At 55.8% G+C, this 24857-nt stretch overlaps 9 protein-coding genes across 9 annotated transcripts; 3 read left to right on the plus strand and 6 right to left on the minus strand.

The window, feature by feature from the left end:
- Positions 1 to 1413: 1413 nt before the first annotated feature.
- On the minus strand, positions 1414 to 1642 carry BDY24DRAFT_329489 (uncharacterized protein; the record flags this gene model as incomplete). The annotated part of the gene is made up of 2 exons (XM_076637110.1): positions 1414 to 1507; positions 1584 to 1642. Coding segments are annotated over 2 exons (153 nt in total), but the record flags the coding sequence as incomplete, so codon positions are not given.
- Positions 1643 to 2295: 653 nt separating this feature from the next.
- On the plus strand, positions 2296 to 8028 carry BDY24DRAFT_394746 (TBC domain-containing protein). Its single transcript, XM_076641218.1, has 15 exons — positions 2296 to 2540; positions 2647 to 3551; positions 3675 to 5169; positions 5245 to 5268; positions 5334 to 6241; positions 6335 to 6408; positions 6475 to 6511; positions 6590 to 6636; positions 6706 to 6773; positions 6851 to 6988; positions 7064 to 7074; positions 7162 to 7177; positions 7254 to 7354; positions 7428 to 7490; positions 7609 to 8028. Exons 1-15 carry the CDS (start codon positions 2396 to 2398, stop codon positions 7714 to 7716), a joined length of 4140 nt encoding a protein of 1379 aa, XP_076494926.1. The 5' UTR covers positions 2296 to 2395; the 3' UTR covers positions 7717 to 8028.
- BDY24DRAFT_394752 (uncharacterized protein) lies at positions 8029 to 12372 on the minus strand. The gene is made up of 6 exons (XM_076641219.1): positions 12273 to 12372; positions 12128 to 12196; positions 11869 to 12048; positions 8921 to 11791; positions 8509 to 8834; positions 8029 to 8386 (listed from the first exon to the last, which is right to left on the minus strand). Exons 3-6 carry the CDS (start codon positions 11900 to 11902, stop codon positions 8267 to 8269), a joined length of 3351 nt encoding a protein of 1116 aa, XP_076494927.1. The 5' UTR covers positions 11903 to 12048; positions 12128 to 12196; positions 12273 to 12372; the 3' UTR covers positions 8029 to 8266.
- On the plus strand, positions 12368 to 15065 carry TRM82 (Trm82p). The gene is made up of 8 exons (XM_076641220.1): positions 12368 to 12722; positions 12796 to 12879; positions 12991 to 13097; positions 13221 to 13359; positions 13500 to 13793; positions 13980 to 14172; positions 14283 to 14534; positions 14658 to 15065. Exons 1-8 carry the CDS (start codon positions 12448 to 12450, stop codon positions 14988 to 14990), a joined length of 1677 nt encoding a protein of 558 aa, XP_076494928.1. The 5' UTR covers positions 12368 to 12447; the 3' UTR covers positions 14991 to 15065.
- Positions 15066 to 15700: 635 nt separating this feature from the next.
- Positions 15701 to 16914, plus strand: BDY24DRAFT_416684 (Ac45/VOA1 transmembrane domain-containing protein; the record flags this gene model as incomplete). The annotated part of the gene is made up of 4 exons (XM_076643617.1): positions 15701 to 15801; positions 15877 to 16012; positions 16115 to 16379; positions 16502 to 16914. 4 exons carry the CDS (start codon positions 15701 to 15703, stop codon positions 16912 to 16914), a joined length of 915 nt encoding a protein of 304 aa, XP_076494929.1.
- A 443-nt stretch (positions 16915 to 17357) lies between these two features.
- Positions 17358 to 19593, minus strand: BDY24DRAFT_371156 (uncharacterized protein; the record flags this gene model as incomplete). Its single annotated transcript, XM_076638142.1, has 4 exons — positions 17358 to 17774; positions 17873 to 18833; positions 18910 to 18987; positions 19091 to 19593. 4 exons carry the CDS (start codon positions 19591 to 19593, stop codon positions 17358 to 17360), a joined length of 1959 nt encoding a protein of 652 aa, XP_076494930.1.
- A 503-nt stretch (positions 19594 to 20096) lies between these two features.
- On the minus strand, positions 20097 to 21674 carry BDY24DRAFT_394767 (uncharacterized protein). Its single transcript, XM_076641221.1, has 8 exons — positions 21598 to 21674; positions 21423 to 21482; positions 21174 to 21343; positions 21030 to 21099; positions 20798 to 20937; positions 20624 to 20707; positions 20460 to 20543; positions 20097 to 20386 (listed from the first exon to the last, which is right to left on the minus strand). Exons 1-8 carry the CDS (start codon positions 21621 to 21623, stop codon positions 20268 to 20270), a joined length of 753 nt encoding a protein of 250 aa, XP_076494931.1. The 5' UTR covers positions 21624 to 21674; the 3' UTR covers positions 20097 to 20267.
- BDY24DRAFT_394771 (uncharacterized protein) lies at positions 21675 to 22619 on the minus strand. Its single transcript, XM_076641222.1, has 4 exons — positions 22588 to 22619; positions 22447 to 22529; positions 22319 to 22369; positions 21675 to 22225 (listed from the first exon to the last, which is right to left on the minus strand). The coding sequence occupies exons 1-4, from the start codon at positions 22595 to 22597 to the stop codon at positions 21839 to 21841; spliced, it is 531 nt and encodes a 176-aa protein (XP_076494932.1). The 5' UTR covers positions 22598 to 22619; the 3' UTR covers positions 21675 to 21838.
- Positions 22620 to 22801: 182 nt separating this feature from the next.
- On the minus strand, positions 22802 to 24855 carry PUP1 (proteasome core particle subunit beta 2). Its single transcript, XM_076641223.1, has 6 exons — positions 24685 to 24855; positions 24372 to 24550; positions 23866 to 24049; positions 23479 to 23653; positions 23178 to 23312; positions 22802 to 23062 (listed from the first exon to the last, which is right to left on the minus strand). The coding sequence occupies exons 1-6, from the start codon at positions 24717 to 24719 to the stop codon at positions 22874 to 22876; spliced, it is 897 nt and encodes a 298-aa protein (XP_076494933.1). The 5' UTR covers positions 24720 to 24855; the 3' UTR covers positions 22802 to 22873.
- Positions 24856 to 24857: the final 2 nt, after the last annotated feature.

Genomic DNA, 24857 nt, shown 5'->3' on the forward strand with positions numbered 1-24857 from the left:
GCTTTCGCGTCGCAGATCAGACGAAGGACGACTTTGACGAGCGAGGAGATCTCGATGGAACGATCCAGTGGTGACCATCGAGGAGGGACGTTGAACCATCTGAGCGTCGGCGAAGGAAGTGTTCGTGGAAGAGGAGGAGAGTCGAACGGAGGAGGGTCGTTGGAGAGTAGTGCCGTGGAACGACGAGGGACGAAGATTGGAGGGAGAGGGGAAGTCGAAGGCGAGCCCTGGAGGAGGTGGTTGTCTTCGAGGAGATGCTTGAGGAGGAACGAAGAACGAGGGAGAGGCCTTGGAGGAAGACGAGGACGCGACGGCGTTGGGTCCGAGGAGGGACCCAAAGTCGGAAGTCCTGAGGTTAACGAGAGTCGAAGTGCTGGGAGTCGCTCCTCGCTGACTCAATCGGACGATCTTGAGCTCCGCCGGTTCCTCCACCATCGCTTCAGCGTCCGAGATGTCTCCCTCTCCGTCGGACCCAATCGTAAACTGCTCCTTCTGCTCCTTGCCCTCCCTTCGCTTCGTCGCAATCGCCTCCAATTCCGCCAACCGCTTCTCCTCTGCCTCCTCCCTTCGCTCCCGTTCGGCGTCCTCGAGGGTGTAGAAGAGACCACTGGCCAGTCGAGAGTCTCTCCTGAGGATCGTCGAGTACGTTCCAGTCGACGATTCCCTCGATCTTGGCCTCTCCAGCAACGGTCTCGCCTCGCGTCCGTCTCGACCCAAAACGACGAACTGAGCTTCCTCCTGATCGCTGTCGGACGAAGACATAGAGTCTCGGGCGGGAGATCCTTCGGAGACGGGGATGAGGGGGTCGTTCTGATGTCGATAAGGGAGAGGAGCGTATTGACCAGGTTGAAGAAGTCGATAGGCGGGAGGGTCGGGGGAGACGGTCGAGGGAGGAGAGCGAGAGTCATGGTAGGCGAGGGTGTTGGAGTAGAAGCCTCGGCCGTAGTGAGGTCGAGGACTGAAAAGAATTAGAGCGACAGGTCAGCGTGACGAGAGGAAGGTAAGAAGAGAGCAAAAAGTAGGAACTTACGGCGACGGTGGTGCGCCCCAAAGACGACCTAGGTATCCTGTGGAGGGAGGAGTTCGGTTGATGAGACCTGAGCGACGAGATTCGATCCTTTGCTGGCGACGACGGTGGAAGATGCAGAGGAGGAGGCTGAGAAGGAGGAGGGTTCCGAGGATGGAGGGAAGGAGGATCGAGAGGAGACGATGGTTGATAGGTTTGCTGCCGCCGCTCGAGGAGGATGGCGAGGAGGAAGAGGAGGAAGAGGAAGACGGAGAGGTGATGGCGGAAGACGAGGAAGAAGAGGATGGGAAGGAGGTAGACGAAGATCTGGAGGGAGATGGCGAAGACGAAGATGAGGAGGAGGTCGATGGCCAAGGGCTGCAGTAAGGCAGTCGGTTTCCTTCGACGCTCTCAGTCGATAGGAGCGGATGACAGCAGTCGTCGAAGAAGACAGTGTCGTGCTGTTCCGAGCAGTCGAGAGCGATGTAGCGAAGATGATAGCTGGCGAAAAGAAAAGGAACAGGGGCCTCAGCTCGAGTAGACCGTATCTCAACGCGCGACGACAGATCAAACTCACACGTCGTAGTTCTCCAGATATCCAGAAGCGTAACCGGGAGGAGGTGTGAACCAAGGAACTGCTGCCATTATAGGAGTGAAGTGGAGTTTGGGAGGGGATGGTGGAGCTAGAGAGAACAGGACGAAGGTCAGGCCGGGATGCGCTTCGACGACGAGGAGAAGAGGAGGAAGCCCAACGAACCGAATCAATCGCTCGTGAACTTGTCGAAAGCTTGTAGAGTTTGCTGAGGTGTTGTGCTTGTGGGTCGTTGAGGTATCGTAGGAGTCTGGGTCGTTTGTCGTTGTTGGAAGCGTGGGAGAGAAGAGCGGGAGGAGGAGGGAGGGAGGAGGTGAACGGAGGGGGGAGAAGGATGTGGATGGAGAGAGAACAGAGCACAAGGCCGAAAAAACTGGTTTTGAAGGGAGAAGATCTCCGCTGTGTTGATCAGGGGCGACGGGTAGATGTTGAGCGAAAGAAGTCAAACGCGTCGAAAAGAAAGGGGAGGGACGAGCTGAAGGAGGGAGACCCCCTGAAACTCTTCCCTCCTCATCAGAGACCGATAAGAGACGACGATGGCGAGGAGACCAAAGCAAAGAGAGTAAGCAGAGTGAGCATTCTGAGGATATCTCTTTTGAAGGCAGATGGACGTCAGAGGAGAGGAAGGAAGGAGGCGAAAGTTGAGCTCAGAAAGGGTTGGGAAACCGTCGTCACTGCTCCCTCCTCCTCCCTCCAACCAACCACCACAACCTCCCAAAGACAGATCCTCAACATCGCCTTCTCGTTCATCAGGTCCTGATCCTCGAACGGATAGGGATTCCAATCCATCAAGAAGGATGTCTTCCGCGCCAACAGTAGACGAGATCTTCCAGGTCCAGCATCCTCTCTCTCCTCCCCTCTCCTCCTCCTCGAAGGCTAGAACAGCTCAGCAGCAAAGAAGGAACATACCAACGACATCGAAGGAAGACTATCAAGATCCAGGTGAGCTTCCAACTCTCGTTCATGATGAGCTCGCAGGATACTTTGGGAGACGACCGTCAGAATGAGCTGAGCTGATGAGCTCCCTCGCTCCTTCCTTCCCTCCTAGACACAACCTTCCGGCCTTCTTCCTACTTCGACCTCATGAACAAGACCACCGAGACCATGTCCGAATCTCTTCGACCCTCCAAAGCTCCTCGATTCTCAACTCCTACCTCTCCAGCTTCACCGGACGAGTACCCTTCCAACGAAGGAGGACAGGGACCTTCCTGGGACGGATCAGTTCGAGGTCTCTCGTCTACTCGTCGTCCAATCGCTACCTCTCTCGCCATCCCATCGTCCTCCTCGACATCTCGGTCATTCTCCTCTTCACCTTCCTCATCCTCATCTTCCAATCGGCTACCTTCCTCGACCAAACCCGCAGGGGCAACGGCGACGAGAGCAACGAACGGTCGACCATCTCCTCCTCGCCCGACTCCTCTTCAGCACTCTCCCAGCTCCTCATCCTCCAAATCCTCACCAAGCGTCTACCAACTACCCAAAGTTCCAACAACTCCAACCCAAAGCACCCACCGGCAAGCCTCGAACGCTCAAGCCTCCTCCCCCTCTCCCGCAACCGCCACCTTCAGCTCTCACCTTCCCTCGCGTCGCAATAAGAGGAAGCCGCCTCTCATTCTCTCGAGGGAGGAGGAACGAGCTCTAGCAGCTAGGTACGACCTCATGAGCTCGGACGAGCTTGCGTCAGCTCTGTCGCCATGGGACCCGGTGGAAGAAGGAGACCTGTTCGGGAGGAGCAGTCGAGGGAAGAAGGCGACGTCGAAGGAGGAGGAGGATGGAGGAGATACACCTCTGTTTCCTCCTAGCCCACCGGGAAGTCCTCGAGGAGGAAAGGAGCATCCTCTGAAGATTCTCGCTCGGGTTGGCTGGATGCTTTGGAGGCATCAGCTGGAGGACGACGAGGAGGAAGACGAGGGAGTGGGCGACGCGTTGACAGACGAGCCCAGCCATGTTCAGGTGAGCAACTCTTCTCGCTTCGAGAAGAAAGGATGAAGAATCGAGTTTCTCGAGTTGGAAGGTCAGGTATCTCGCTGAGAGAACGACGCGTCTGACCCAGTGTTTAATCTTCCCTTTCTTCAGGACGCGACTCTTCATTCGGACCTCTTCGAAGCTCTCTCCACCTCCCTCGAAACATCATCTTCAGCCTTCCTCAACGTTCACGCTCCTCCTCGTAATCCCATGCCTTCATCCTCTCCACACAACGGCTCGTTAGCCTCCAGCTCAGCCGTCTCCCTCCCTCTCCCTAACGCAACGCCCTCCATCAACAGCGTCCACGATCCTCGTCGAGACAAAGTGCGTCAAGGATCCATCTCTACCCTCTCTTCCTTCGTATCGACTGGAAGCGCTTCATCCTCGGTCGTCTCGTCCTCCCTCCAAGATGGAGCTCCTACCCCGGTGGTCAAGAGTCGAGCGTCGAGCTTAAGGAACGAGGCAGCAACAGGAAGTCTACCTATGAAGAACGGGGGAGGAAAGAAGAAGATGGAGAAGAAGCGAGATCGAGCTGCTGGAGGATCGATCGGAGATTGGATGTGGGGATGGGGAGGAGGAGGAGGGAGCTCGACGTCGTCTTCCGTCGCAGGATCAGACGCAGGCGCGAAGGACGTACCAAAACGAAGCCTTCGGGGATTCTTATCGCCTCCTCTACTCTCCCCAGCAATCACCACCGTCGAAGGCACTACCCACCCCGTCAGCTCCTCGTCGAGTCCTCTCGTCCCAACTTTCGCCTCCACCACCCTCCCTACGACCTCATCCAGTTCGGTCGCCTCACCTACCTCCTTCCTCAGTACAATTCAACCCGTCGAAGAGACCTCAGATTTCTCCGCCACTCCCACAACCTCTCCGACTCACTTCCGAGCCATCTTCCTCTCGACGCGTCTCATCTCCTCCAACCCGGCATCCCTCCTCTCGGATCCCTCCTCCGTCTCCCCTCTCGTATCTCGACTCGCCTTCGATCTCGTCTCTAACGCCAGGGATGCCAAGATCACCGTCAAAGAGCTCCCTTCAGCACGGCGAGGATCCTCGGAAGGAAGGAAGGCCAGATCCCCAGCTCCAGCTCCCACAACTTCGTCAACAACCTTTACCACGTCTCTCACACTCCCCACCTCTTCTTCAACCTCGAATTCCGCCAAGACGTCGACGAACAAAGAGCAACCGCTAGCAGCAGCCTCCTCCGTCCTCAGTCGGGTCCTCAACTCAGCAACCCTCGCGTCGTCCGGATCCTCGTCGAAGAGTCGTTCCCGTCCTTCGAACCTCGTCGTTTCGGCTCGCCAGATCCCTCCTCCAGCAGACCTTGGTCCGAAGAATCCTGGAACAGCACTTGGATCAGGAAACTATCCGTTCTCGAGCAACGGAGTCAACGGTCAAGCAGGAGCAGCGTCAACGGCAGGAGCGGGAGGAGGAGCGATGCCTTCAGTCGAGTTGGAGTCGATAGAGCCGTTGGAGTCGAAACCTCCAACGCTGTTGTTTGATCGAGCTGGATATCTGAAGGGTTTCTTTGGTGCGAAGAAGATCGGAGAAGGGAGTACGAGGGAAAAGAGGGCGTCGAGGTTCGAGAAGAGCGGAGAAGCGTTGACGGGTGAGCACAGATCTTCCATCCTTCTTCCCGCGTCGATGGCTTTCGAAACTGACTTCGAGTCTCCCACCTCTACAGATCGATACGGATTCATCTACGATGGTGAGTTTTTGATCCATCTCCCGCGAAACGCCTCGCCGATCTGACTCGTTTCGTGCGATTTCCAGTTACGTCGATAAAGATGCTGCGAGACGCCAGTGAGGCAGGAGCCCCAGCACCAGCCACCTTCTCAGGACTCATCAATCACAACTCGGATGACTCGGATACCGACGATGAGGAGGATTGGGTCGAGCGCAACGTCCAGTTCATCCAAGAGTCGCCGTCGAAAATGGGTTTCTCGAAACTCGCCGTCCACGACGAGTCGGACGAGCGCGATCACGGCTCACAGGACCTCCGAGCTTCTCTCTCATCTTCCTCAGGAGTCTCCGTCGTCTCATCGGATGCCGTAGATCGTCGCCTAGGACCCAACGACCCCGCAACACCGACGAGCCCCGTGGACGGGAAACGAGGAAGTCGAATTCGGTCGGCCACTCTCGTCTCTCTCAACCCTTCCCCCGTTCGACCCGTTATCTCCCCTCAAACCTTTCACGTCTCCGCCGACGCTCCCTCCCTCGACAACGACGCGACTCCTCCTCCAGGTCGAGGCCACGGTCCCAACCCCATCTCCCTCACCGGTCGCAAGACGATCCAAATCCTCCTCAATCAACTCACAGACATCCACGACTCGCAACAATCCTCTCGCAAAGCCTCTTGGGACTCCTTCCTTCGTCGTCGACGGGACTCTCTCGCTCTGGCGTCTTCGAACAACGGAGGAACGGGGGAGGACGCTGGGTTCGTTGGCTTTGCACAAATGGGTCTGGGAAGAAAGGCTGGGAAGGAGGATCTCAAGGAGTTTGTGAGGCTCGTCAGAGAAGGGATCCCGATTGCTTATCGAGCGAAGGTGTGGGCCGAGTGTAGTGGAGCATCGGACGTCATGGCTCCTGGAGAGTACGAAGATCTGCTGGCGAAGGCTGAGGAGGAGGGAGTGGATTCGACGGTGAGGAACGAGATCGAGAAGGATGTCGTGAGGACTTTGGTGAGTTCGGCTGCTCTTCACCTTTATATCGACTTGTTCCTGCTCCAAGAAGAAGGATCTGACGCTAATCTCGAACTTCATCGATCTTTACAGCCGCTCAACGTCTTCTTCGGAGGAGACGGACCTGGAGTTTCGAAGCTTCGAAAGATCCTGACTGCTTTTGCTTGGTGAGCTTCCAACCTACTTCTAATTGAGAAAAGTAGTCCAAGCTGACTCCTTTTGTCTTTCGACAGGCACGATATGACAGTTGGATACTGTCAAGGACTGAACGTGAGTCGCGTCTCGATTTCTCAACCTCCTCGACTGAACGCCGGTCGCTGACCCTCTTCCCTTCTGCTCTCCTCTCAGATGGTCGCTGCAACCCTACTTCTTACCCACCAACGAGAAGAAGAAGCGTAAGTATCCTTCGTCCTTTGTTCTCTCGTTTCGAAACACTGGAGGCTGACTTTCCTTTCTCGTTTCAGTTTCTGGGTCTTCCTCTGCGTTGTCGAGCGTCTCATGCCTCCCAACTACTACTCCCCAGATCTTCTCTGTAAACTAATCCTTCTTCCGGTTCGTTTACGCGAACGAAGAGACTCGAAACTGATCGTTCGTTCGCTCGTTTTGCAGGCTCTCGAGCGGATCAACGCGTCCTTCAAGACTTCGTTCATCAGGAGCTTCCTGCTCTTGACCTACACATGGCCAGCCACGGGATCGAGATTACAGCCGTTGCTTTCGGATGGTTCCTTTCTCTCTTCACGGATTGTCGTAAGTTCAAGATCAGCTCGAAACCTCGACGCGCCTCTCGTGCTGACCCGCTTCCGTTCCCTGTTCGACGCTCAGTTCCTGTCGAGGTGAGTTTCCTTCCCCAAACTTGTATGAGCCGTTTCGTCGATGCTCGAGCAGCTGATCTGATCTTGTTCTTCTCTCTTCTTTCGCAGACCCTCTTCCGAACCTGTGAGTTTCTCTCCCTCTTCTTTTTCGACCTCGATCCGACTTCCAATCACTGACTCAACCTCTTTCATATCATCAGGGGACGTCTTCTTTGTCGAAGGCTTCGACACCTTCTTCCGAATCGCCCTCGCTATCCTCAAGCTCAACGAGAAGGATCTGCTGGAGGCTGATTCTACAAGCGTAAGCCTTCTCTTCTTTCCCCTCTCTCTATCGCCACTTCGCCTTCTGACGATCTGTCCCTTCGAACCTTCAGAACCTCTACCAACACCTTGGAGGATGCGCTTCTCGACTCTGGAACGCCGATCAACTTCTCGCTGTGAGTTTACTTCGACGCGTTTCGTTCGCCAGCCCCTCGACTCTTCTGACGCGACGAACCCCGACGAGTTTGAAAGCTAAACTGATCGTACTCTTTCTGCTCATCCTCCTTCTTTCAGATCGAGAACGACCTCAAAGCTACAGTCACCCACGACGCCATCAACTCTCGACGAGCGTTCCACGTCTCGGCTCTGGTGCTCGAGATGGGTGCGAACCGTCCTTACTAGACAAGTACGATAACTTCCGCTCTTCTCCCTACGTACTCTGCCTTTGGTATCTCGCTCCATGCAACCCTCCTTCTCGTACCTCCGTTCCACCCACGCTCCTTTCTCCTTTTGTCTTCTCATCTTGGCGCTTCTTGCATTTCTCTCCCCCTTCTCTCTCTTTCTTTCATTTTCGTCGTTCACTCGTACCCTTTCCCGTCTCACGCCTCTGTTACGCACGCTGTACAACTCTCACACTTCGCTCATTACAGACCGCTCTTCCTTACCTTTGCTTGCTTTTTCTCTACCCCTCTTGACGATTCAAAGACCATTGATACCCAGGAGAACGCGTGATCAAGACTGAAAGAAGATGCGATGCAGCTATTCGAAACAACAGATGGAAGGGAAAGCGAAAAGAGGAGGCTGAGTGGAAGAGAGAAGGCAAAAAAGACGCGCCGACGAAGAAAGGGTGAGGGCTAAAAGCTGAGATGCTAGGCGATGCGGAGAGATAGTAATCGAAGCTAGAAATGGAGAGATAGGCAGAAACGACTATCGAAAGGACAGGCAGGGAAGTTTAGAGTGTGTGTCTAGGCCGAGCGCTCGACGACCTCTTCCGCTGGATGCTTGTTGAGGGAGAAGCGTCTTCGTCCGGAAGGGAATCGATGAATCGATCGAGAGACCAGGGTTCCGTAGCCTGTCGCACGAAACCGGCGGACAGAAAGAGGAAGGCAGAGTGGGGAGGGAAGACAGGGAATCAGCGACGCGTTGAACGAACGAACGAACGAACAAGCCAGAATCAACCGAAAGGAGACTCACGGAAGCACCAACAATTCCTTCCCCATCCACCTCCTCTTCCTTGGTCTTCCACCTCGACGTCACCACCTTCTCCCACGGTCTCCGATCCGCTCCGTCGAGGAACGAGCAGAACGTCCTCCTCGGCGCTGTGGAAGAGGTCGCGAGATCCGGTTGAGTTCCGACGGGTAACAAAAGCCTTCCAAGACAGACGTCGGCGAGGTGGGAGGGTCGATCTCGAAGGAGGCAGTTCGAGCAGGAGGGGAGGAGGGAGGTCGAGTCGTCCTCGAGGGACAAGGAGAGAGGATCCGTTCGGAGGAAGCTGGGTATGGTGCTGGAGCTGCTGGAAGCTTTACGATCAAATAAGGGAAAGGGAGGAAGAGGTTAGTGAGAATCCGAGGTTGATGAATCGGCGACGAAGAACCAGTGAACTCACCACTCTTCCACTCCTCGTTCGCCTCCCTCACCACCTCCTCTCCCCACTTTTCCGTCCCTCTCCTAAGCTGAAGGAGAGCCACCGTCCTCTTGATCGTCCCCATCAACGTAGGTGTATCCAAGAACGTCTTCTCCGCTTTCGCCAGCTTGGTCCCTGCGGGTCCGAAGACCTCCTCGATCTCCTTCCAACTCGAGTCGAAGGTGGGTTTGACGTCTTCTCGGAGACTAGAGGACGGACGAGATGTCCGACTTGGATTGGAGTCGCCGAGGAGGGAGGAGGAGGGATCGAGGCGTGAAGGTGGGGCGGGAGAAGGTCGTTCGAGTTTGGGTTGGACGTTCTTCGACGCGACGTGCTGAGCGGGCGAGGCGATTCGGAAGTTGGAGGGGAGGTTGGCAGAGGAGGAGGTGGGTCGAAAGTTGGGTAGAGAAGAGCGACGTTTACTTGTGGATGTTGCCGTCGTCGTCGATTGATGAGGATCCTCTCGTTCCTGCTCCTCCTCCTCCATCCGTTCGACCGTCTCGGGACTGAGGATCCTCCTCCTCTTCACGATCATCTTCGACTCGGTCTTTTTCTCCTCCCTCGTCCGTTTCTCCACCGTCCCAGGCCAGGGCGCAACCATCAACACCTCTACTCCATCCTCCCAGACGTTCTCCTTGTTTACCACCGGCTTCTCCTCCTGCTCCTCCTCTTCCTCCAGCTCATCCTCCTCCCAGCTCTTCGGTCGGTCAAAGAACCCGAACCCACCGCCAACCACCGCTGCTTTCTCCTTCCCCTTCCCCTTCCCGCTCTTCTTCCCCTTCTTCCCCAACCCACCCATCTCCTCTCCGTCCTTCTTCCTCTTCTTCCCCTCCTCCTCCTGCTTCTTCGCCTCGTCCAAGAGCTCCCTCCCCTTCAGCTCATCCGCCCAAATCCTCGCAATGAGAGGTTTCAACTGCTCCCTCGCCGTGACGCGATGCATCGGTTTCCTCGACGGTCGGATGGGGGACATGTCGCCCTCTTCCTCCGGGGAGGCGAAACGAACTTGTCGGATCGAACTCGAGCTCCCCGCGGTGGTAGTAGGAAGATCGATAATGAGGGAGGAAGAAGAGGAGGAGGAAGCTGGGTTGAAGATGGACGAGGACGACGACGACGAGGAGGTCGACGAGAGGGGAGGAGTAGGGAGAGCTGAGGCGAAACGAGGTTGTTGAGCGTTGTTGCTGTTGCTGACAGAGGCCGAGCGAGAGAAGGGGATGTGGGAGAAGGGTTTAGGGAGGGGTGGACGTTGTTGCGGTCGAGTCAAAGAGGGGAGGGAGGAGAGGTGCAAGGGAGCGGGAAGGTATCCTGCCGAGGAGAAGAAATCTCGAGGGACTGGAGTCCTCGAGGAACGACGACGAGTTCGAGAGGAGTCGGAGTCTTCCTCTTCTACGGTTGTAAGAGCGAAGGAGGGTGGAGGAGATGCTGAGGAGGGTGGGGAAGGAGGAGATGGACGGGAGCGGGAGGGAGGGACGGAGCGAGCGACGGGCTCCGATTTCGGTTTGAAAGGAGAGGGAAGGATGTTGAGGTCGTCTCCGTCGTTGTCGTCGTCGTTCTCGATGGGTTCTGTTTCCGAGTCTGATTCCGAATCGACTTCCATCGGAACGGCTTGCTCCTGCTCCTCCTCCTCCTCGAGTGGAACGAAGGCGTCGTCTTCTTCTTCGTCCTCCTCTTCTTCGTCCTCTTCCTCGTCGTCGTCCGACGAGTCCGAGATATCGATGGGAGGAGGTGGGACTCGTGGTGGTGAGAGGAGAGTCGAACTGGAGCCGTTCTTGAGAGGAGATTTGCTGATAGGTGAACTCCGGGAGAGGAAGGAGTTGTGTTTGGAGGACGAAGGTGGGTAGGAGATGGTTGGAGGAGGAGTTGGACGCTGGAAAGTCGAGGAGGTGGCTGGTAGGGATGCACTCCGATGAAACTTCTCCTGAGGAATGGGTGACGAGGCCAGTGGGTCGTCGTCCGAGAGGTCGAACGCGTTGAGGGTTGTGAGTTGATTCTGGTGGGTTTGTCTCTCCTCCTCGTCCGCGTCGCCCTCCTCCAGACCTCCAGCCTCCTCTCCATCTTCTTCGTCATCGTACGACCCCTGCTCCTCTTCGTCCCATCCACCGCCACTGCCGCTTCCAGTCGAACCAGTCGCGCTCTCGTCCTCAGCGTCCCCATCCAACCCCAGCTCCTTCCTCCTCCTCGACTCCTCCAAGAACTCCTTCAGGTCTCCCTCGTCAACGACGTGCTTCTTGACCACCAGCGGCGGCGGAGGAGGAGGGAAGTAGAGGTACGACTTGGGTGGTGGTGGATGCTGAGGTTCCTCCTCCTCTACTGCTCCCGCCTCGAGCGCCTCCTCCTCCTCCTGATCAAAGCTCTCAAACTGCTTTAGATCCCACCCTCCCAGTCCATCATCGTCCTCGTCCTCCTCTACGAGCCCTTCCTCCTCGTCCTCATCCTCCGATCGATCATCTCCAAAGAAGCGGACCTTCTCCATCGCTCTGAGCCGTCCTCGATCCTTGACGATCTTGCCCGTTCGGATATCGATCTCGTCGTCGTCTTCGAGCTTGACGTCCTTGTACTTGAGTGCGATCTGTTCCCATTCGTCTAAGAGTCGGCGAGAAGAGGAGTAGCGCTCTACGGCTACGTCGATAACTTCTTCTGGTGGAGGAGGAGGAGCGGGTCGGGGTGGTGCTGAGAAGGAGCGGGAGGGAGGAGGAGGAGGACGCGAGGTCGAGGTCGAGGAGGAGGTCGAAGCGAGAGGAGAGGAGCGAGGTGGTTGAAAGGTCGAAGCGAGGAGGGACGGAGTCGAACGAAGAGGAGAAGATTTGTTCTCGGCGACGTCGTGGGATGGAGGGAGTGGACGAGGGGAAGAGAGACCTGTATAAACAAAGGAGGGAGGGAAGCGTGAGCGGCTCGAAGGAGGGAGGAGAGAGCTGAAGGAAAGGGACACGAACGATGGACTTGTCCTGGTCGTATAGGCGAGGACATGGTGACCTCTTGCAAGCTCGTCTAGACCCTTCCTTGTGATATAGATGAAGCCGAGGTGGGTGGATGGGAGAGCGACGGAGGGAGGGAGGGAAGGAACGAAGGAGTTGAGCTCGACTTGTTTTCCGTCCTTCGCGTGAGACTGCCTTCTGGAGGTTGAAGGGAACGGAAAGAAGGGTCGTCAGCTCTTGTAGAACCTTCAACAGAGGTGGATGAGTTTATGCTCACGAGAAAGACGAGCGAGATGAACTCAGGGAATCCAGGAGAGTCGAGGAAGGGAGGGGAAGGAGACGCGAGCTGAAGGGAGAGAACGAACGGTGAGCTCTTCCGCGTTCGGTTTGACGGATAGCTCGGAAGAAAAATCTGAGCTTACCTGTATGGTTGCTCCAGAGAGGAGATGGGTGCGAATTGAAAAGGAGAAGGGATGGTTGTTGAGGGAGAAACGAGTTCCTTGAGCTCGTTGAAGCTCGGAGTCTGACGTCTGAATTTGGTTTCCTCTTCTCTCTCCTCGTTCACCCTCAACGACCAGCACGCTCCAAATCTACAAGATGTCTCTCTACCCAGCGTTGAACGTCATCTCCACTCCTTCCACTCTGTACTTGACTACGGGACCTCACCTGCACTCGTTCAACGCTCTCGACTCGTCCTTCTCTCCCCTGGCCAGTACTTCCTCCCTCCCTGAATCCGACGTTCACAAGGGATTGATCAGACTCGTCGCCGTATCCAAGGACGGGAACTGGCTGGCGAGTGTAGCGGATGACAAGCTTCTCAAGGTCTGGGAGGTTAAGGACGGAGGAAAAGAGATCAAGCTCGATAGCTCGAGGTGAGTTGAGGGAAGGGGAAAAGAGAAGGAAGACCTCGAGCTGACCTTTGTTTCTCTCGCTTTGCTCCTCCAGACAAGCTCTCAAGAAAATTTCCACTCTCGAGTTCCTCGCCAACAACGATATCGTCATCGGAGATAGACTCGGAGACGCTTTCACGTAGGTACAAGAGCCCAGAGAGCTGCCTTCCTTCGAAGCCTCTTTCGCGAGCTCACCTCTCCTTCCTCCGTCCCTCCCTTCCCCCCTTTTCTTCCCTCTCCCACTCAACAGCTACCCTCTCCACCCCGTAGCCGACTCAACAGACGTAGCCAACACCGAGAGGAAGGTAGACTTGCACGCGGATCCGGCTCTCAACCCAGACGGGAAGCTCATTCTCGGTCAGTCCTGAGCTCCTCCGTCCTCTCCCTGCCTCCTGCCTCCTCCTCCCTCGGAGCTCTTCTGCTCTTGCAAGCCTTTGAACTGATCTTCTTATGCTCTTTGTTCTTCTCGAATCTTTACAGGCCACACCTCTCCCATCACCTCCCTCTTCCTCACCTCGGACGAAAAGTACATTGTCACCTCCGACCGAGACGAACACATCCGAATCTCTCGATACCCCGAAGGAGAGATCGTAGAGAGGTTCCTCTTGGGTTCCAAGCAGTGAGTTCTGAACTTCCGCTTCGTTCCTTGTCGACTCCCAGGCTACGTCCTGCCGACGCACTTCATCTCTCTCTCTCTCTTTCTTCGCGTCGCTCTCGCCCTCTCAACCAACGCTCTCCCTCTTTCTTCCCCTCCAACAGCTTCATCTCCACCCTCCTCCTCCTCTCCGCTCCTCACTCCCTTCTCCTCTCAGCCGGAGGAGACGCCTCCCTCAACGTCTGGTCCTTTTCTTCCCCAACCACCGCGTCCGGATCCATCCTCCATCGGATCCCCATCCTCGACGTCGTCAAGCCGTTCATCAAGATCGAGGCTCCCAAGCGATACGGGAGGGCGAACGAGAAGGGAGAGAAGCCCGAGAGGACGCCTGGATCGGACGGGTTGTGCGTGTTGAAGGTGCTCGAGGTCGGAGGACGGGTTGTTTTCTTTTCGCTTGGGTGAGTGCTCGTGGTCTTTGTTTCGGAGGTCGGTGCGGAGGGAAATGGAGTCCTTGGGGAGGCTGGATTGTCGATGGGGTCGCTAGTAGGAGCAGAGGCACTGGGACTGGAGGGGACGGGAAGAAGAGAAGGGAAACAACGAACGAACGAGACGCGTCGAGCTGACTCTCCCTCTTCATCCAACAGTGCCACCGCTCTCTTCTCCCTCTCCCTCGACAACATCTCCTCCATCTCCACCGTCGAAGCTCTCAACCTCCGTCACCCCATCCTCGACTTTGCCGTCCTCACCTCCTCCTCCTCGCCCACTCTGCTCGTCTCCCTCGACATCCCCGAAGCCACCACCCCGGCTCTCGTTACCGTTGAGGTTTCCTCTACCGCTGTAAGTGAAAACTTTCCTCCGTGTCCCTCTCTGTCCTCTCTCTCCGTCTCCTCTCGCAACGAACAACGAACACCAACCCCCACCCGTCCTCCCCTCCCTCTCCCTTCCAGCTCTCCCTCCTCCCGCCAACAACCACCAACCCCATCGCCTCCCTCCTCACCTCCCCTCACCTCCTCGCCTCGCCTCCTCCTCCTCCAGCTCCCATCCAGAAAAAGAGCAACAAGACCAAAGCCCCTCGAGCGGACGGGAAACCTTCCGGACCAGGGTTCAACCTCTACCAGCTCCTGGTCGAGCTGCCCAAGTGGTCGAAAGAGGGCGAGGAGGAGGACGGAGCGGGTGGGGGAGAGGGGGAGGACGTGGAGGTGAGTACAGAACAGTGCTTTTTTTTTTGGTTCCGTTTTCTTCCAAAAGGGAAACGGAACGTTCGACGCGTCTCCCTCCTTCGAAACGCTGAACCTCTCCTCCTTCCTTCACCCACCCTCCAGCAAATATCCAAGAAAGAATCCGGTCGTCGAAAGAACAACGGAGGGGTCCCTTCCCTGCCGCATCTCGGATCAGGCAACGTTCATCCTCACCAGCAGCAACGACCCTCCTCCTCCTCCTCCGCCACTGAAGCAGGTCACGTAGGATCCGCCGCGGAGGGACGAAAGTCCAACAAGCGACGATTCTTGGTCGTTGCTGCTGCGAATGCGACGCCCGAGGCGCCAGCGAAGGAGGTCGAGGCGATGGAGGTGGGTGGGGAAGAGGAGGAGCTGGAGGGAGAGGGAGAGGAGATGGTGTTGGTGGAGGAGGACGAGGAGGCTGCTGGGAATATGTAGAGAGTGAGAGAGAGAGAGGGGTCCACGGTTCGTTCATATCGAGTTTATTGATCAAGGTTTTTGTTCGTCTTTTGGGCCAGAATCTAGGAGAGGAGAGGAAAGAGAAGGGAAGTGAAGAAAGGAAACAGACGCGAGCGAGGTGTTGCGACCGTTCGTTCTTTCTTTTCGCGAGACTTGCTTTTGCAGGAGAGTGAGATGGGGAGGGGAGAAGAATCATAGGAACGAGAAGAAGTATTTGGGAACGGGAGGGGAGGGGAGGGAGGAGAAACAAAACAACGAAGAGGAGAGGTCTGTTCGATCAAGGACGACAGCGAGCTGGATCGTTTGAAGAAAGGTCAAGAAACATGACGAGAAGAGAAGGTTGGAGATGAAGGAGATGGTGGAAGAAGTGAGCAAGGTTGCCTAGTCGAGCAAGAAGGAGAGCGAGAGCGACGGGAAGATCGACGAAGAGGAGGAGGGTCGAGGGGATCGTTCTTGTCGAGACGCGAGCTGCCGATTTTTCGACACTTTCTGGAAGTCAGAAGGGAAGAGAGTTCCTTCTTCAAATGTGGAGCTTGTTTGTGCGCTCTGTAGATGCTCGAACTCTGCGAAAAAGTGACCGTCGAAAGCGAACTTCTGGCCTGTCGTGCAGCGCCGAACGCCCTCTTCCAACCAACTGCATCTCTCTCTCTCTCTCTCTCTCTCTCCTCCTTCCTCTCCTCTCTTCAACCATGGTCTCCCCACTAGCAGCTGTTCTCGTTGCTTCTACTCTCCTCCCTTCCACTCTCGCTTTCGTCAACACGGCTCCTTTCGTTCTCTGGTCCCAACCGAGGTGAGCTCTTCTTTGGGTCCCTTCGATTCCCAAACGAACGCTGACCTGACGCCTTCCTTCCCTTGTTCCCCTCAGTCTCTCCGCTGTTGGAGCTCTTTCTTCTCAGGTTGAACTGGAGGGAGCTGTTGTAGATTCTCCTCTGGCTTACGATGTCTTGTCGGACGAGTCTCTGTGCTCGTTGGGAGGTGTTCTCGTCATCGATCAGGAAGGGGTTCGTTCTCGCTCGCTTCCCTCTGCTGCTCCTCCTCCTTCCTTCTATGTCTCTCCTCGCTGACTCCTTCTTTGGTATATATGCTCCTTTCCTCTACTGCAGCTCCACGCGTCTGATCTCCCTTCCATGTCGTTCCTCTCTCGACTGCTCCCCTCCGCCTCCCTCCAACTGCCTTACCTCACTTCCACCTCCCCTTCCAACCTCGACGACTCCCTCGCTCAACTCGCCAAAGCATGCGGATCCGTCGTCCAAACCGTCCAGGCTGGAGAGCACATCCCCCAGGGAGAGACCTCGGTCGTTCAGATCGTCAAGGTCGAAGGAAAGGCCGTCGTCGAAGAGGAGAGGGACGCGGACATCCAGTGGGAAGGTGAGCTCCTCTCTTTCCTTCCTTCCGTTCTCTTCCCTCCGAGCTCTTCTTCTTTTCCTTCGGATTCTGCCTTGCCTCGAAGCTAATCAATCTCTTCTCTCGTTACGACCGATCCTATTCAGACGCTCTAATCTCCCCTCAGATCATCTCCTTCCTCGACACCCACGCCTCCTCCCATCTCATCGTTCTCACCGGACACCCCTCCTCTTCTTCCTCCCCTCTCGCCATCCAGCAGCACCGACGAAACCAAAAGGAGGTTCCTCTCCTCCTCGTCTCCCCTGCCGCTGCCGCTGCCAAGACTTCCTCCCTCCCCAGCAAGAACCGGAACGGAACCACCGTCGTCGAGAACGACCTCCCTCTCCTCGCTCGGTACCAGATCCTCTCGACGCCCATCCTCACCTGCCTGATCGTCAGCTTTGGCCTGTTGCTGCCCATCCTCGCCTTCGGAATTTCGGCCCTGCAGTCCATCAAGGTGCCCGAGAGGATGACAGCGACGAAGGGGATCATCGTGACGGGGGAGAAGAAGAACCAGTAGTTTTTGTGGGTTGGTGGAGAGGGGGGAGGGAGAGAGAGGGAGGGAGGGAAAGCGTTCAAGCTTGGAGTCGTCGGGTTTTGCTTTCGTTTTTCTCGAGTAGAGTAGAATAGGTAGTTTTGCGTTAGTGTGTGATTGAAGAAGAAGAAACATTTTTTGGGGGGATAGCGAGACGAGCAGAAAGCGAGAGAGACGAGAGGGAAGAGAGAGAGGGAGAGAGAAGTCTTCGCTAAGCTAGAGTTCGAGAACGTGTACGGAAGAAACGGAGAAGGAGAAGAAGTGTCTATGCAAAAACGAGGCAAAGGAGCAAGCAAGAAAGAGCAAGTCAAAAAAATAGAAGAGAGAGCGAGAGCAAGTAGAGGTTCTAAAGCAATAACGAGGGACGTCGACGAGAAGAGATAAGTAGATCTAGGAGAGATACGCAGAAAAGATGCACCCAAAGAGAGTCAAATCACATCCACCACCAAGCTCAAGATCGTCAACAGCAACCCTTCCTCCTCCCTCCCATCCAAGCACCTAGTCATGAGCGAAACGTCCACCTCCGCCCTCATCGCCGCTCCCGCTCGACGCTCCCACTCCTCGGCGGCTCCGAACCCAACGAGGTACTGCGTCCCAATGGTCGAAGCGAGGATGTCGTGGACGGGTCGCAGGACCGGAGGGCCTCGGGAGGGAGGGAGGGAAGCGAGTCGAGCTCCGAAGAGGAGGAAGAGGAGGATGGGAGGAACGTCGTCCAACGCGTCGAGGAAGGCGTCGTCCTCTTCGTCCTCCTCGCTGTCGGAGGAGGCTTTGAGTTCTTCGAGGCCTCGGATGATGAGGTGGAGACCGTTGGGCTTGCCGAGGGTACCGACGACGATTCGAAGGGACTGAAAGGAGGGAGAAAAAGAAGAGAGGAGAGTCAGGACGCGTCTTTTGTTGAGGGAGCTTCTCTTTCGTCGTCTAGAAGAAACAAAGCTCAACTCACCTCCAAAGCCTCGAGCGCCTCAGCGAGTGCCTCTCGAGCGAGGTGTCCAGGATCCGAAGCAGCTGGAAGCTTGTAAGGGACGAGTCCATCGACGAGTTTCCTCACGAGGCCTTCGAAGGCCGTGACGAGGCAAGTGGCTGGGTCCGCAACGATGGGTCGAGGAGGGGACGAAGGTCGAGATCCTGGCGTCCTAAGAAGGGAAGCGACGTTGGTAGCCGACTTGGTGGAGGCGAGAGCCTTGGGCATGAAGACGGGAGCGGAAGAACCGTGTCCGTCCAAAGGAGGAGTCGAGGTTCCCGAAGCGGCCTTTCCTGATCCGTTGACGAGGAGTCTCTGCGACAAGCTCCTGGGACTTCCCTTCTCGGCCGGCGAGACGGGTCTCTCGACGAGAGCGAGCATCCCTTTCCAGATCGACGAGACGACGACGCCGACGACCCATCCTTCTCCGGCGTTCCCACATCCAGCCGAGATCTTCTCGAGGACCTTCCTGGTCATGTCGACCTTCGAGGCGAACGGAGCGAGGTGAGGAGGGATGGTTTCGACTCCTCCGACGGTTCGGACGATCTTGGGAGTGGCCGACGACGAAGGTTCGACCTTTTTGGTGGCCTCCTTGAGACCTGCGAGGGTGTCTCCGAGTTCCCGCTTGAGCGAGGCCAGGAGAGGCTGAACGACTCGACCGACGACCGACTCGAGCTTGTCCATGACGGGCTTGAAGCTCTCGCTAACGTGCTTGGGCCAAGGCTCGACTCCACCGCAAGGAGACGCGAGGAGAGCAGCGAGGGTAGAGTGGACCTCGAAGGCTGCGTGAGCGAGGGTGAGAGCGAAGGTTTGGCACGGGTTGAGGAGAGCGACGGTGCTGGTCGAGAGGATCGACTGAGTAGGAGGAGCGGCGGAGAGGATGGGGAGGGCGAAGGCTGAGTCGATGACAGCGGGGAGGAGGACGGTTTCGAGACGGGTCGCACTGTTCGAAAGATAAGGGAAAGGGAGGGTCAGAACGAGGACGTAGAGGTGAGAAAAGCAACTGAAACTCGACTCACAAGACCGAAAGGTACTTGACTGAAGTCCTGACGATGGCTCGAAGGACGTATTGATCGATGGGAGGACCGGGAAGCTCCCTGAATGCGACGAAAGGAAAGAAGGAGTTGAGGTCAGTTCGAGTTTCCTCCCAATTACTCCTCCACTTTCTAGTTCGAAAAAATATATATAGATATGACTCACCTGATCATCATGGCAGCCAACTCCTTCCCGCTACCTCTGGCCAACCCTTTCCTTCCCTTCCACTCTCCACCCCCAACGCCTCCCGCCAGAGCCTTGTTCACTCCCTCCGACATCCTCAGCCCAACCGCCTCCAACCCACCGCCCCCGTTGGAAGCGGTTCCTGCTGAAGGAGTAGGAGGCAAGGCGGTGTTGGCTCCCAGCTTGGGAGAAGGGTTGGGAGTTGAGAGAGGCGTGGAGGAGGATCGAATGGAGAGGATCCCGAGAGGTCGAGAAAGAGAGCGGGACCTCTTGCTGCTGTCTACCGAGGTCGGATCCGAGTTGGAAGGAGCAAGATCCGATGAGTTTCGACCTCTGTTGTCTTTTGGAGGAGAGTTGGGAGTTGGGAGCGAGTCGAACGGAGTCGTGGGCGTTCGAGGAGGAGGAGCAGGAGCGGGAGGAGCGGGCGAGGAGGACCGAGAGAGGGGCTTGAAGGAAGGGAGAGCGAAGGGAGTTTTGAACACCATTTCGGGCTATTAGAAAGATGCAAGAGGAGGGAGAGGGGTGGTGGTAGATGTTCTGTTGGTGTGTTTTGAATCTGTTGGGTTGGGGTTTGTTTTTGTTTGTGTTTTTTCCGACGACGAGGGAAGGGAAGGGGAGGAAGGAGGGGAGGGGCTGGTGTTGAGAAGCAGAGAAAAGACGCTTTAGCCCATAGAATGGAGGGGTTTCGTTGGCGGTTGTTAGGGTGGTTTGTCGCCTGAGGCGAAGAGGTCTTGGAAGAGCGAAGAGGGTCGAACTAGGGAAGCACTGCGAGAAAGAGAAAGAGAGGACAAGAAAAAGAGGAGGAGTCAGAACGAATCAAAGGAAGGAGGTTTGGGCTTCAAGCAAGAACGAAACCGACCTTGAGCAGCTATCTTTCATGCAAAGTGAGTAGTTTCTACAACCGGGTTTCTTCATTCAATTTGGCGAAAGGGACGCGGGGAGAGAGGGAAGGGGAGAGGGTAGGGAAGAAAGGAAGGGAGAAGGATGTGGTTTGAAGGGAAGAAGGGTGAAGCGCCTCCTCTCCCGTGAAAAGAGACCCCCACTCCAACCCCGTCTTTGTCTATCGTCACGAAAAGGAGGAGGGCAAAATTGACTCGTCAAAACATTCAATCGGGCAGAAAGGAGGAGAAGGAGTGCAAGGTAGAAAGTAAACAAATGTTCAAGCAAGGAGAGGAGCAGATTCGTCGGCACGAGCGCTTCGATGCGAAGAGGTAGAGCGACCGAGACGGCTTCGTCGTTTTCCTGCTGACTTTCCTCCAGCCCAGGTCTTGCCTCGTTCTGAGAAAGAAGCAGAGAAGGACATTAGTAGTCAGCTTTGAGAGGAATGCATGAGATTTGGGGCAAGACTGACCAGCAGCGAGTCCAGTGAAGGTCAAGGACGCGAAGAGGAGGATCGAGAGAACCGACGACGCGACGAGGAGGTGGAACGAAGCAGCTGCAGCGAGAGGCAAAAGAATTGACGCCAGTGTAAGTTCTCCCAGATCCTCGTAGTCCGTTTATGTAAGGTAAACTGACCTAGCTTCCCCACATCACTGAATCTCGAAGGATCCGTTCGGAAAACGTGGAAGACAAGGGAGAGTGCGACGATTTGAAGGACGGCTGTCGACGATTCACCACCATACGCAGAGAATCAATCAGTCAGCTCTGTTCTCTCCATTCTGCATTGATTCAAAAGGAATCCGGACTCACCACTCCCAGCAACGAGACCTCCGATCCCTTTCCACCCAGCCTTTCGACGATCCTTTCTGACCTTCCTCTCCCCAAGTCCGAGAGCGATTACCGTCAAGGCGAGACACGACACCAAGAGAGGGAACATGGAAAGGAGAGCTCTGGAGGACAAGGAGGTCGAAGCTGTGGTCAGGGAAGAGAAGCGAGAGAAACAGGAGAGACGCCTCGACGAAGAAGGTGGAATCGAGCTCACAGGTAGCCTGCCGTCGACCAAAGAATGCAGAACGATCCAGTTCCCGACGCTTCACACTCGCTTCGAGGAGCTGCATAGGAGGTTAGCAAAGTGAAGATCAGCTTCCGAGAGGAAAGAAGAACGAGAGCACGAAGGAGGTCTCACGGAACGGTCGACAAGTCTCGTTGAAACCTCCGCTTCCACCTTCGATTTCCTCTGCATATCCGAAGCTAGGAGGTCGATAAGGGTTTGTAGTTGTCTTAGAGCAACTCCTCCAGAGCCCATAGGAAGTAAAGGTGACGAGATGCGAGGTCCCTTCTTCGCGCGATGAGATCCTGGAGAAGACCGAAGAGCAGAAGCGTCAGGATCTATACAGAAGGTGAGAAAACATCGATAATAAAGGATCGTACTGACCAGTTGGGTCGAATGAGAGAAGTGAGACTGAGTGCGAGAGTGACGAGCAGAACGACGAGTCTGGAGGAAAGGAAGGAAGGGAGGGAGGAGGGAAGGTCAGCTTGACCTTTGGCGTTCGGCCTTCCTTCTCTTCTCTCCTTGCCATCCACCAATGAATCGTGGTCTAAACACTCACGAGATCACGTAGGGAGTCTTTCGCATCCTGATGAGCTTTCTGAAGAGGTTCGAGTAGGAAAGGGGAAGGGTGGAAGTTGGAAGCCAGGTGTGTTGAATCAATCTCCAAGCTCTGCCCTCCTCCTCCCTCCTTGAGACTCGTCGACGTCATGCTCTCGAAAATCGCTCATCATTGAAAATATGGTCGTATCAAAGTCGTAACAAGTCGTCTCGTCTTCCCATCCTCCCAAAACAAAATCTCCTCAAGCCTTCGACTCCGAGGGAGGAGAAGGAGAGGAGAGATCCAACCCAGCGAACTCTCCCAATCCTCCGTACGCTCCCTCCCCTCCTCCTCCACTACTTCCAGCACTCTGAGCTTGATCCTTCGCCTGATCCTGATCCTGACCCTGCCCTCCACCGAACGAGCCACCGAAGCTCATAGACTTTGGTCTATCGGGGACGAGAGCTGCTCCTCCGCTCCCACTCCATCCAGGCGCAACCCTCGCGAGCTCCTTCCTCTTCCTCTCCGCTTTGGCTTCCTCCCTTCCGATCAAGTAGGCGACGTGAGCTGTTTGACGAGCAGCTGTTTGAGCTCGATGAGGTGGTCCGTGGGCGAGGATGTGAGGTTCGAGGGTGAAGGGGTAGACGAACTGAAGCGAACAAGGGGAGGGAGGGAGGGAAAGGTCAACTTCGTTTCTTGACGAGTCGGAAACGAACGGACGAGGAAGGGAGAGAGAGCGAACGTAGGCGTTGATATCTTCTGGTAGTGGATGGATATCGGGTGGTATTTCGACCTAAAGAAAGAGGTAAGGTCTAGCGTCAGCGGAAGGAAGAGAGGAAGGAAGGAGAGGGAGGAGATGGTCGAGCTCACGGGACGAGGGAGATACAGCGAAGGGGACTTGATCAGAGGCACAGAGGCTGCTGCTGCATATTGAGGAGATCCGATGAGAGAAACTGGAAGAGGAAAAGGGTCAGCTTCACAAGGCAGAAGAGAAGGAAGGGAGATACGGACCGTCAACCATGTTGGGGAGGAGAGGAGATGGAGGTCGGTGGGAAGGAAGGGATTGAAAGCTCACGAGCTGGATCTCTTTCCCTCAGCCGCTTCTGTTTTTTTTGCATGTGCATCAAAATGCGACAGCGAATCATCGTTCAAGTTGATCAAGCATGAGGATGTCTCGATCACTGCCTCTGCTCTCTCTTTCTGTCTCTCGCTTTCGGTCGTCTCCTCGATGGTTCGAAGCTCACATCAATCCAACATCCTCCTCTCCTCGTCAACTCATCTACGAGAAAAGAGTAAACTACGCTCCAACATCGACCTCCATCGCTCCCTCTCCCTGAAGACCCACAGGAGGAACCGCACCTCCCTGGACGCCGACGGTGTGAGCCTTTGTCGACGAGGAAACCACGAACTGCCTCACGTCCTCCTTCTTCCACGCCGTCGTTCCTCGAGGGAACTTGTACGACAAATCCTTCGTTGGACGTTGGTTCTGTGAGCGATAAGAAGGAGCGTGAAGGAGGAGAGCGATCAGGTTCGGTCGATTCGATTCGACGCGTCGTCGTCTCGTAGAAAGAACAGAACGCGCGAAGTGGAACGAAACTTACGGGCATCTCGAAGTTCCTCAGCATCTCGGTGTTGTCCTTGGTGATGATGCAGACGTCGACGTTGGATCCAGATCCCAAATCGTTGAAGATACCAGCGGAAATCGCCTCAGCAACCATCTTGATGGCCTCCTCTCGCTAGATTGACCCGAAGCAAGACCAAGCAAGGTGGTCAGCTTTCGTTTCTAGTGGAGTGGAATTCAGCTCGACCCTCGATGTCTCAGAGAAGAGTGACGATCGTGGGGGAGGTGTGAACAGGAGGGATGGAGGAGAGAGCGAGAGAAGAAAGAGAAACAGTACGAACAGTGAGTCCGATCTTCCATTGCGACTCAAAGACAGCCATAGCAGCGAGAGATCCGGATCCCATGGTGACGTAAGGAAGCTTGTCGGTCGATCCGTGAGGTGCGACGGTGAAGAGCTGAGGTCCAGTGTGGTCGTATCCTCCGAGAACGAGAGCGGCTCCGATCTGACCTTGGTATCTGGAAAAGGAGAAGACAAAGGAGCAGTCGGGAGTCAGTGGAGGAGCAACGGCGTGAAGAAAGTCGAGTTGAGGTCGTAGGGAGAGAGGAAGGGGAAGGGGAGGTGTGGGCTGAAGCTGGTTGAGCTTCCCTTCCTTCCCTTCCTTTCCTCCTTCGCTCGCTACACCTCCATCGGTGGACGAGTGATGAATCTCGAGAGACGGCGAACTCACCGATACAGCATCTGCTTCAACATAGTCATGGCGGTGACGACCCTGGGCTTCCTTCCAGTGGACATGGTGTGAAGTTCAATGTTGGAGGAGATGAGGGCAGTGGTGAACTCGGTGTCGGCAGCGGTTCCAGCTCCACAGCATCGAATCTGGGGAGAGATGTAGTGAATCTTCTCGCAGTTTTTATCTATGATACAGAAGAGGGTAGAGAAGGGGGAGAGAGGTAGAGGAGAAGGAGGGCGAGAGTCAGTAAGCTGACAAGGAGGAGGGAGAAGGGAGATCCGCGAGGTCGAGTGTTCCTCCTTCCAAATCACAAAGGGAATTCCTCAATGGAGACCTGACGATACATGAACGTATGTCTCATCTCCAAAGCACCTTCTGCGAGCGAGCGCAAAGGCGGCCATCTCGCTGGCGAAGGTGAGGTTGACCTTCCTCCTTCTCAACCCCTCCATCTCTTCCGTCTGCCACCGCCTCTCCATCGTCGATCGAAGAAGAGAAGGGAAACTCACCTGCCACGATAGGACCTTCCGTGGCCCTAGTATCGGCACCCAGCACGATTCCTGCCGTTCCAGCTTCGATGTTTCCAAAGAGGCATCCTACGATAGTCGTTCCAGTCGAGGTCGCTTTGGGGAGTTGAAGTCCTCGAGCAGAAGCGGTGAGGTTGTGGTTTCGAAGAGTGTTGGAGAAGCTGAGAGAGAGAGAGATAATCACGTAGGAGGTCAGTTTCAGCAACGAAGAGCGAGATCGAGGGGAGTTAAGGGGAGGTGTCGAGGTGGAAGGAAGGAAGGAGGGGAGGGAGAGGAGGAGGACGAGGGGACGTACTCGAATCCTGACGAGGAAGCTTCAGAGGTAGCCATTCTAAGAGGGGGTGATTCGGAAACGGGAAGGTCGATTGGGAGTGGAGAGGGAGAAAGAGAAGGGGGTCTGGGTTCTGTAGGAAGTTTGGGAGGTGTGTGATGGATGGGAGGGAAGGAGAGGACGAAGGACGAGGCGTC

Source organism: Mrakia frigida (genome assembly GCF_051309035.1).
Source record: "Mrakia frigida strain ATCC 22029 unplaced genomic scaffold BDY24scaffold_23, whole genome shotgun sequence".
In the NCBI taxonomy this organism is placed as follows: Eukaryota; Fungi; Basidiomycota; class Tremellomycetes; order Cystofilobasidiales; family Mrakiaceae; genus Mrakia; species Mrakia frigida.

What these genes read in the sequence shown, in the direction of transcription:
- BDY24DRAFT_394767 (XM_076641221.1), bottom strand. Translation starts at nt 21,623, where the DNA reads ATGCGAAAGACTCCCTACGTGATCTC. An exon ending in CGAGACTTGTCGACCGTTCC is followed by an intron (nt 21,100 to 21,173) that starts GTGAGACCTCCT and finishes CCTCCTATGCAG; the next exon opens with CTCCTCGAAGCGAGTGTGAA. An exon ending in TGGTCGACGGCAGGCTACCT is followed by an intron (nt 20,938 to 21,029) that starts GTGAGCTCGATT and finishes CTTGTCCTCCAG; the next exon opens with AGCTCTCCTTTCCATGTTCC.
- PUP1 (XM_076641223.1), bottom strand. Translation starts at nt 24,719, where the DNA reads ATGGCTACCTCTGAAGCTTCCTCGTCAGGATTCGA. An exon ending in TTGAAGCAGATGCTGTATCG is followed by an intron (nt 23,654 to 23,865) that starts GTGAGTTCGCCG and finishes CTCCTTTTCCAG; the next exon opens with ATACCAAGGTCAGATCGGAG. An exon ending in TGAGGAACTTCGAGATGCCC is followed by an intron (nt 23,063 to 23,177) that starts GTAAGTTTCGTT and finishes TATCGCTCACAG; the next exon opens with AACCAACGTCCAACGAAGGA.
- BDY24DRAFT_394752 (XM_076641219.1), bottom strand. Translation starts at nt 11,902, where the DNA reads ATGTCCTCGCCTATACGACCAGGACAAGTCCATC. An exon ending in GAACGAGGAGTGGAAGAGTG is followed by an intron (nt 8,835 to 8,920) that starts GTGAGTTCACTG and finishes TTGATCGTAAAG; the next exon opens with CTTCCAGCAGCTCCAGCACC. An exon ending in AAGGAATTGTTGGTGCTTCC is followed by an intron (nt 8,387 to 8,508) that starts GTGAGTCTCCTT and finishes TTCGTGCGACAG; the next exon opens with GCTACGGAACCCTGGTCTCT.
- BDY24DRAFT_394746 (XM_076641218.1), top strand. Translation starts at nt 2,396, where the DNA reads ATGTCTTCCGCGCCAACAGTAGACGAGATCTTCCAGGTCCAGCATCCT. An exon ending in AGGATGTCGTGAGGACTTTG is followed by an intron (nt 6,242 to 6,334) that starts GTGAGTTCGGCT and finishes CGATCTTTACAG; the next exon opens with CCGCTCAACGTCTTCTTCGG. An exon ending in ATCCTGACTGCTTTTGCTTG is followed by an intron (nt 6,409 to 6,474) that starts GTGAGCTTCCAA and finishes GTCTTTCGACAG; the next exon opens with GCACGATATGACAGTTGGAT.
- BDY24DRAFT_394771 (XM_076641222.1), bottom strand. An exon ending in CGCTGTATCTCCCTCGTCCC is followed by an intron (nt 22,370 to 22,446) that starts GTGAGCTCGACC and finishes CTCTTTCTTTAG; the next exon opens with GTCGAAATACCACCCGATAT. An exon ending in CAGAAGATATCAACGCCTAC is followed by an intron (nt 22,226 to 22,318) that starts GTTCGCTCTCTC and finishes TGTTCGCTTCAG; the next exon opens with TTCGTCTACCCCTTCACCCT.
- TRM82 (XM_076641220.1), top strand. Translation starts at nt 12,448, where the DNA reads ATGTCTCTCTACCCAGCGTTGAACGTCATCTCCACTCCTTCCACTCTG. An exon ending in AGACGGGAAGCTCATTCTCG is followed by an intron (nt 13,098 to 13,220) that starts GTCAGTCCTGAG and finishes GAATCTTTACAG; the next exon opens with GCCACACCTCTCCCATCACC. An exon ending in TTGAGGTTTCCTCTACCGCT is followed by an intron (nt 14,173 to 14,282) that starts GTAAGTGAAAAC and finishes TCTCCCTTCCAG; the next exon opens with CTCTCCCTCCTCCCGCCAAC.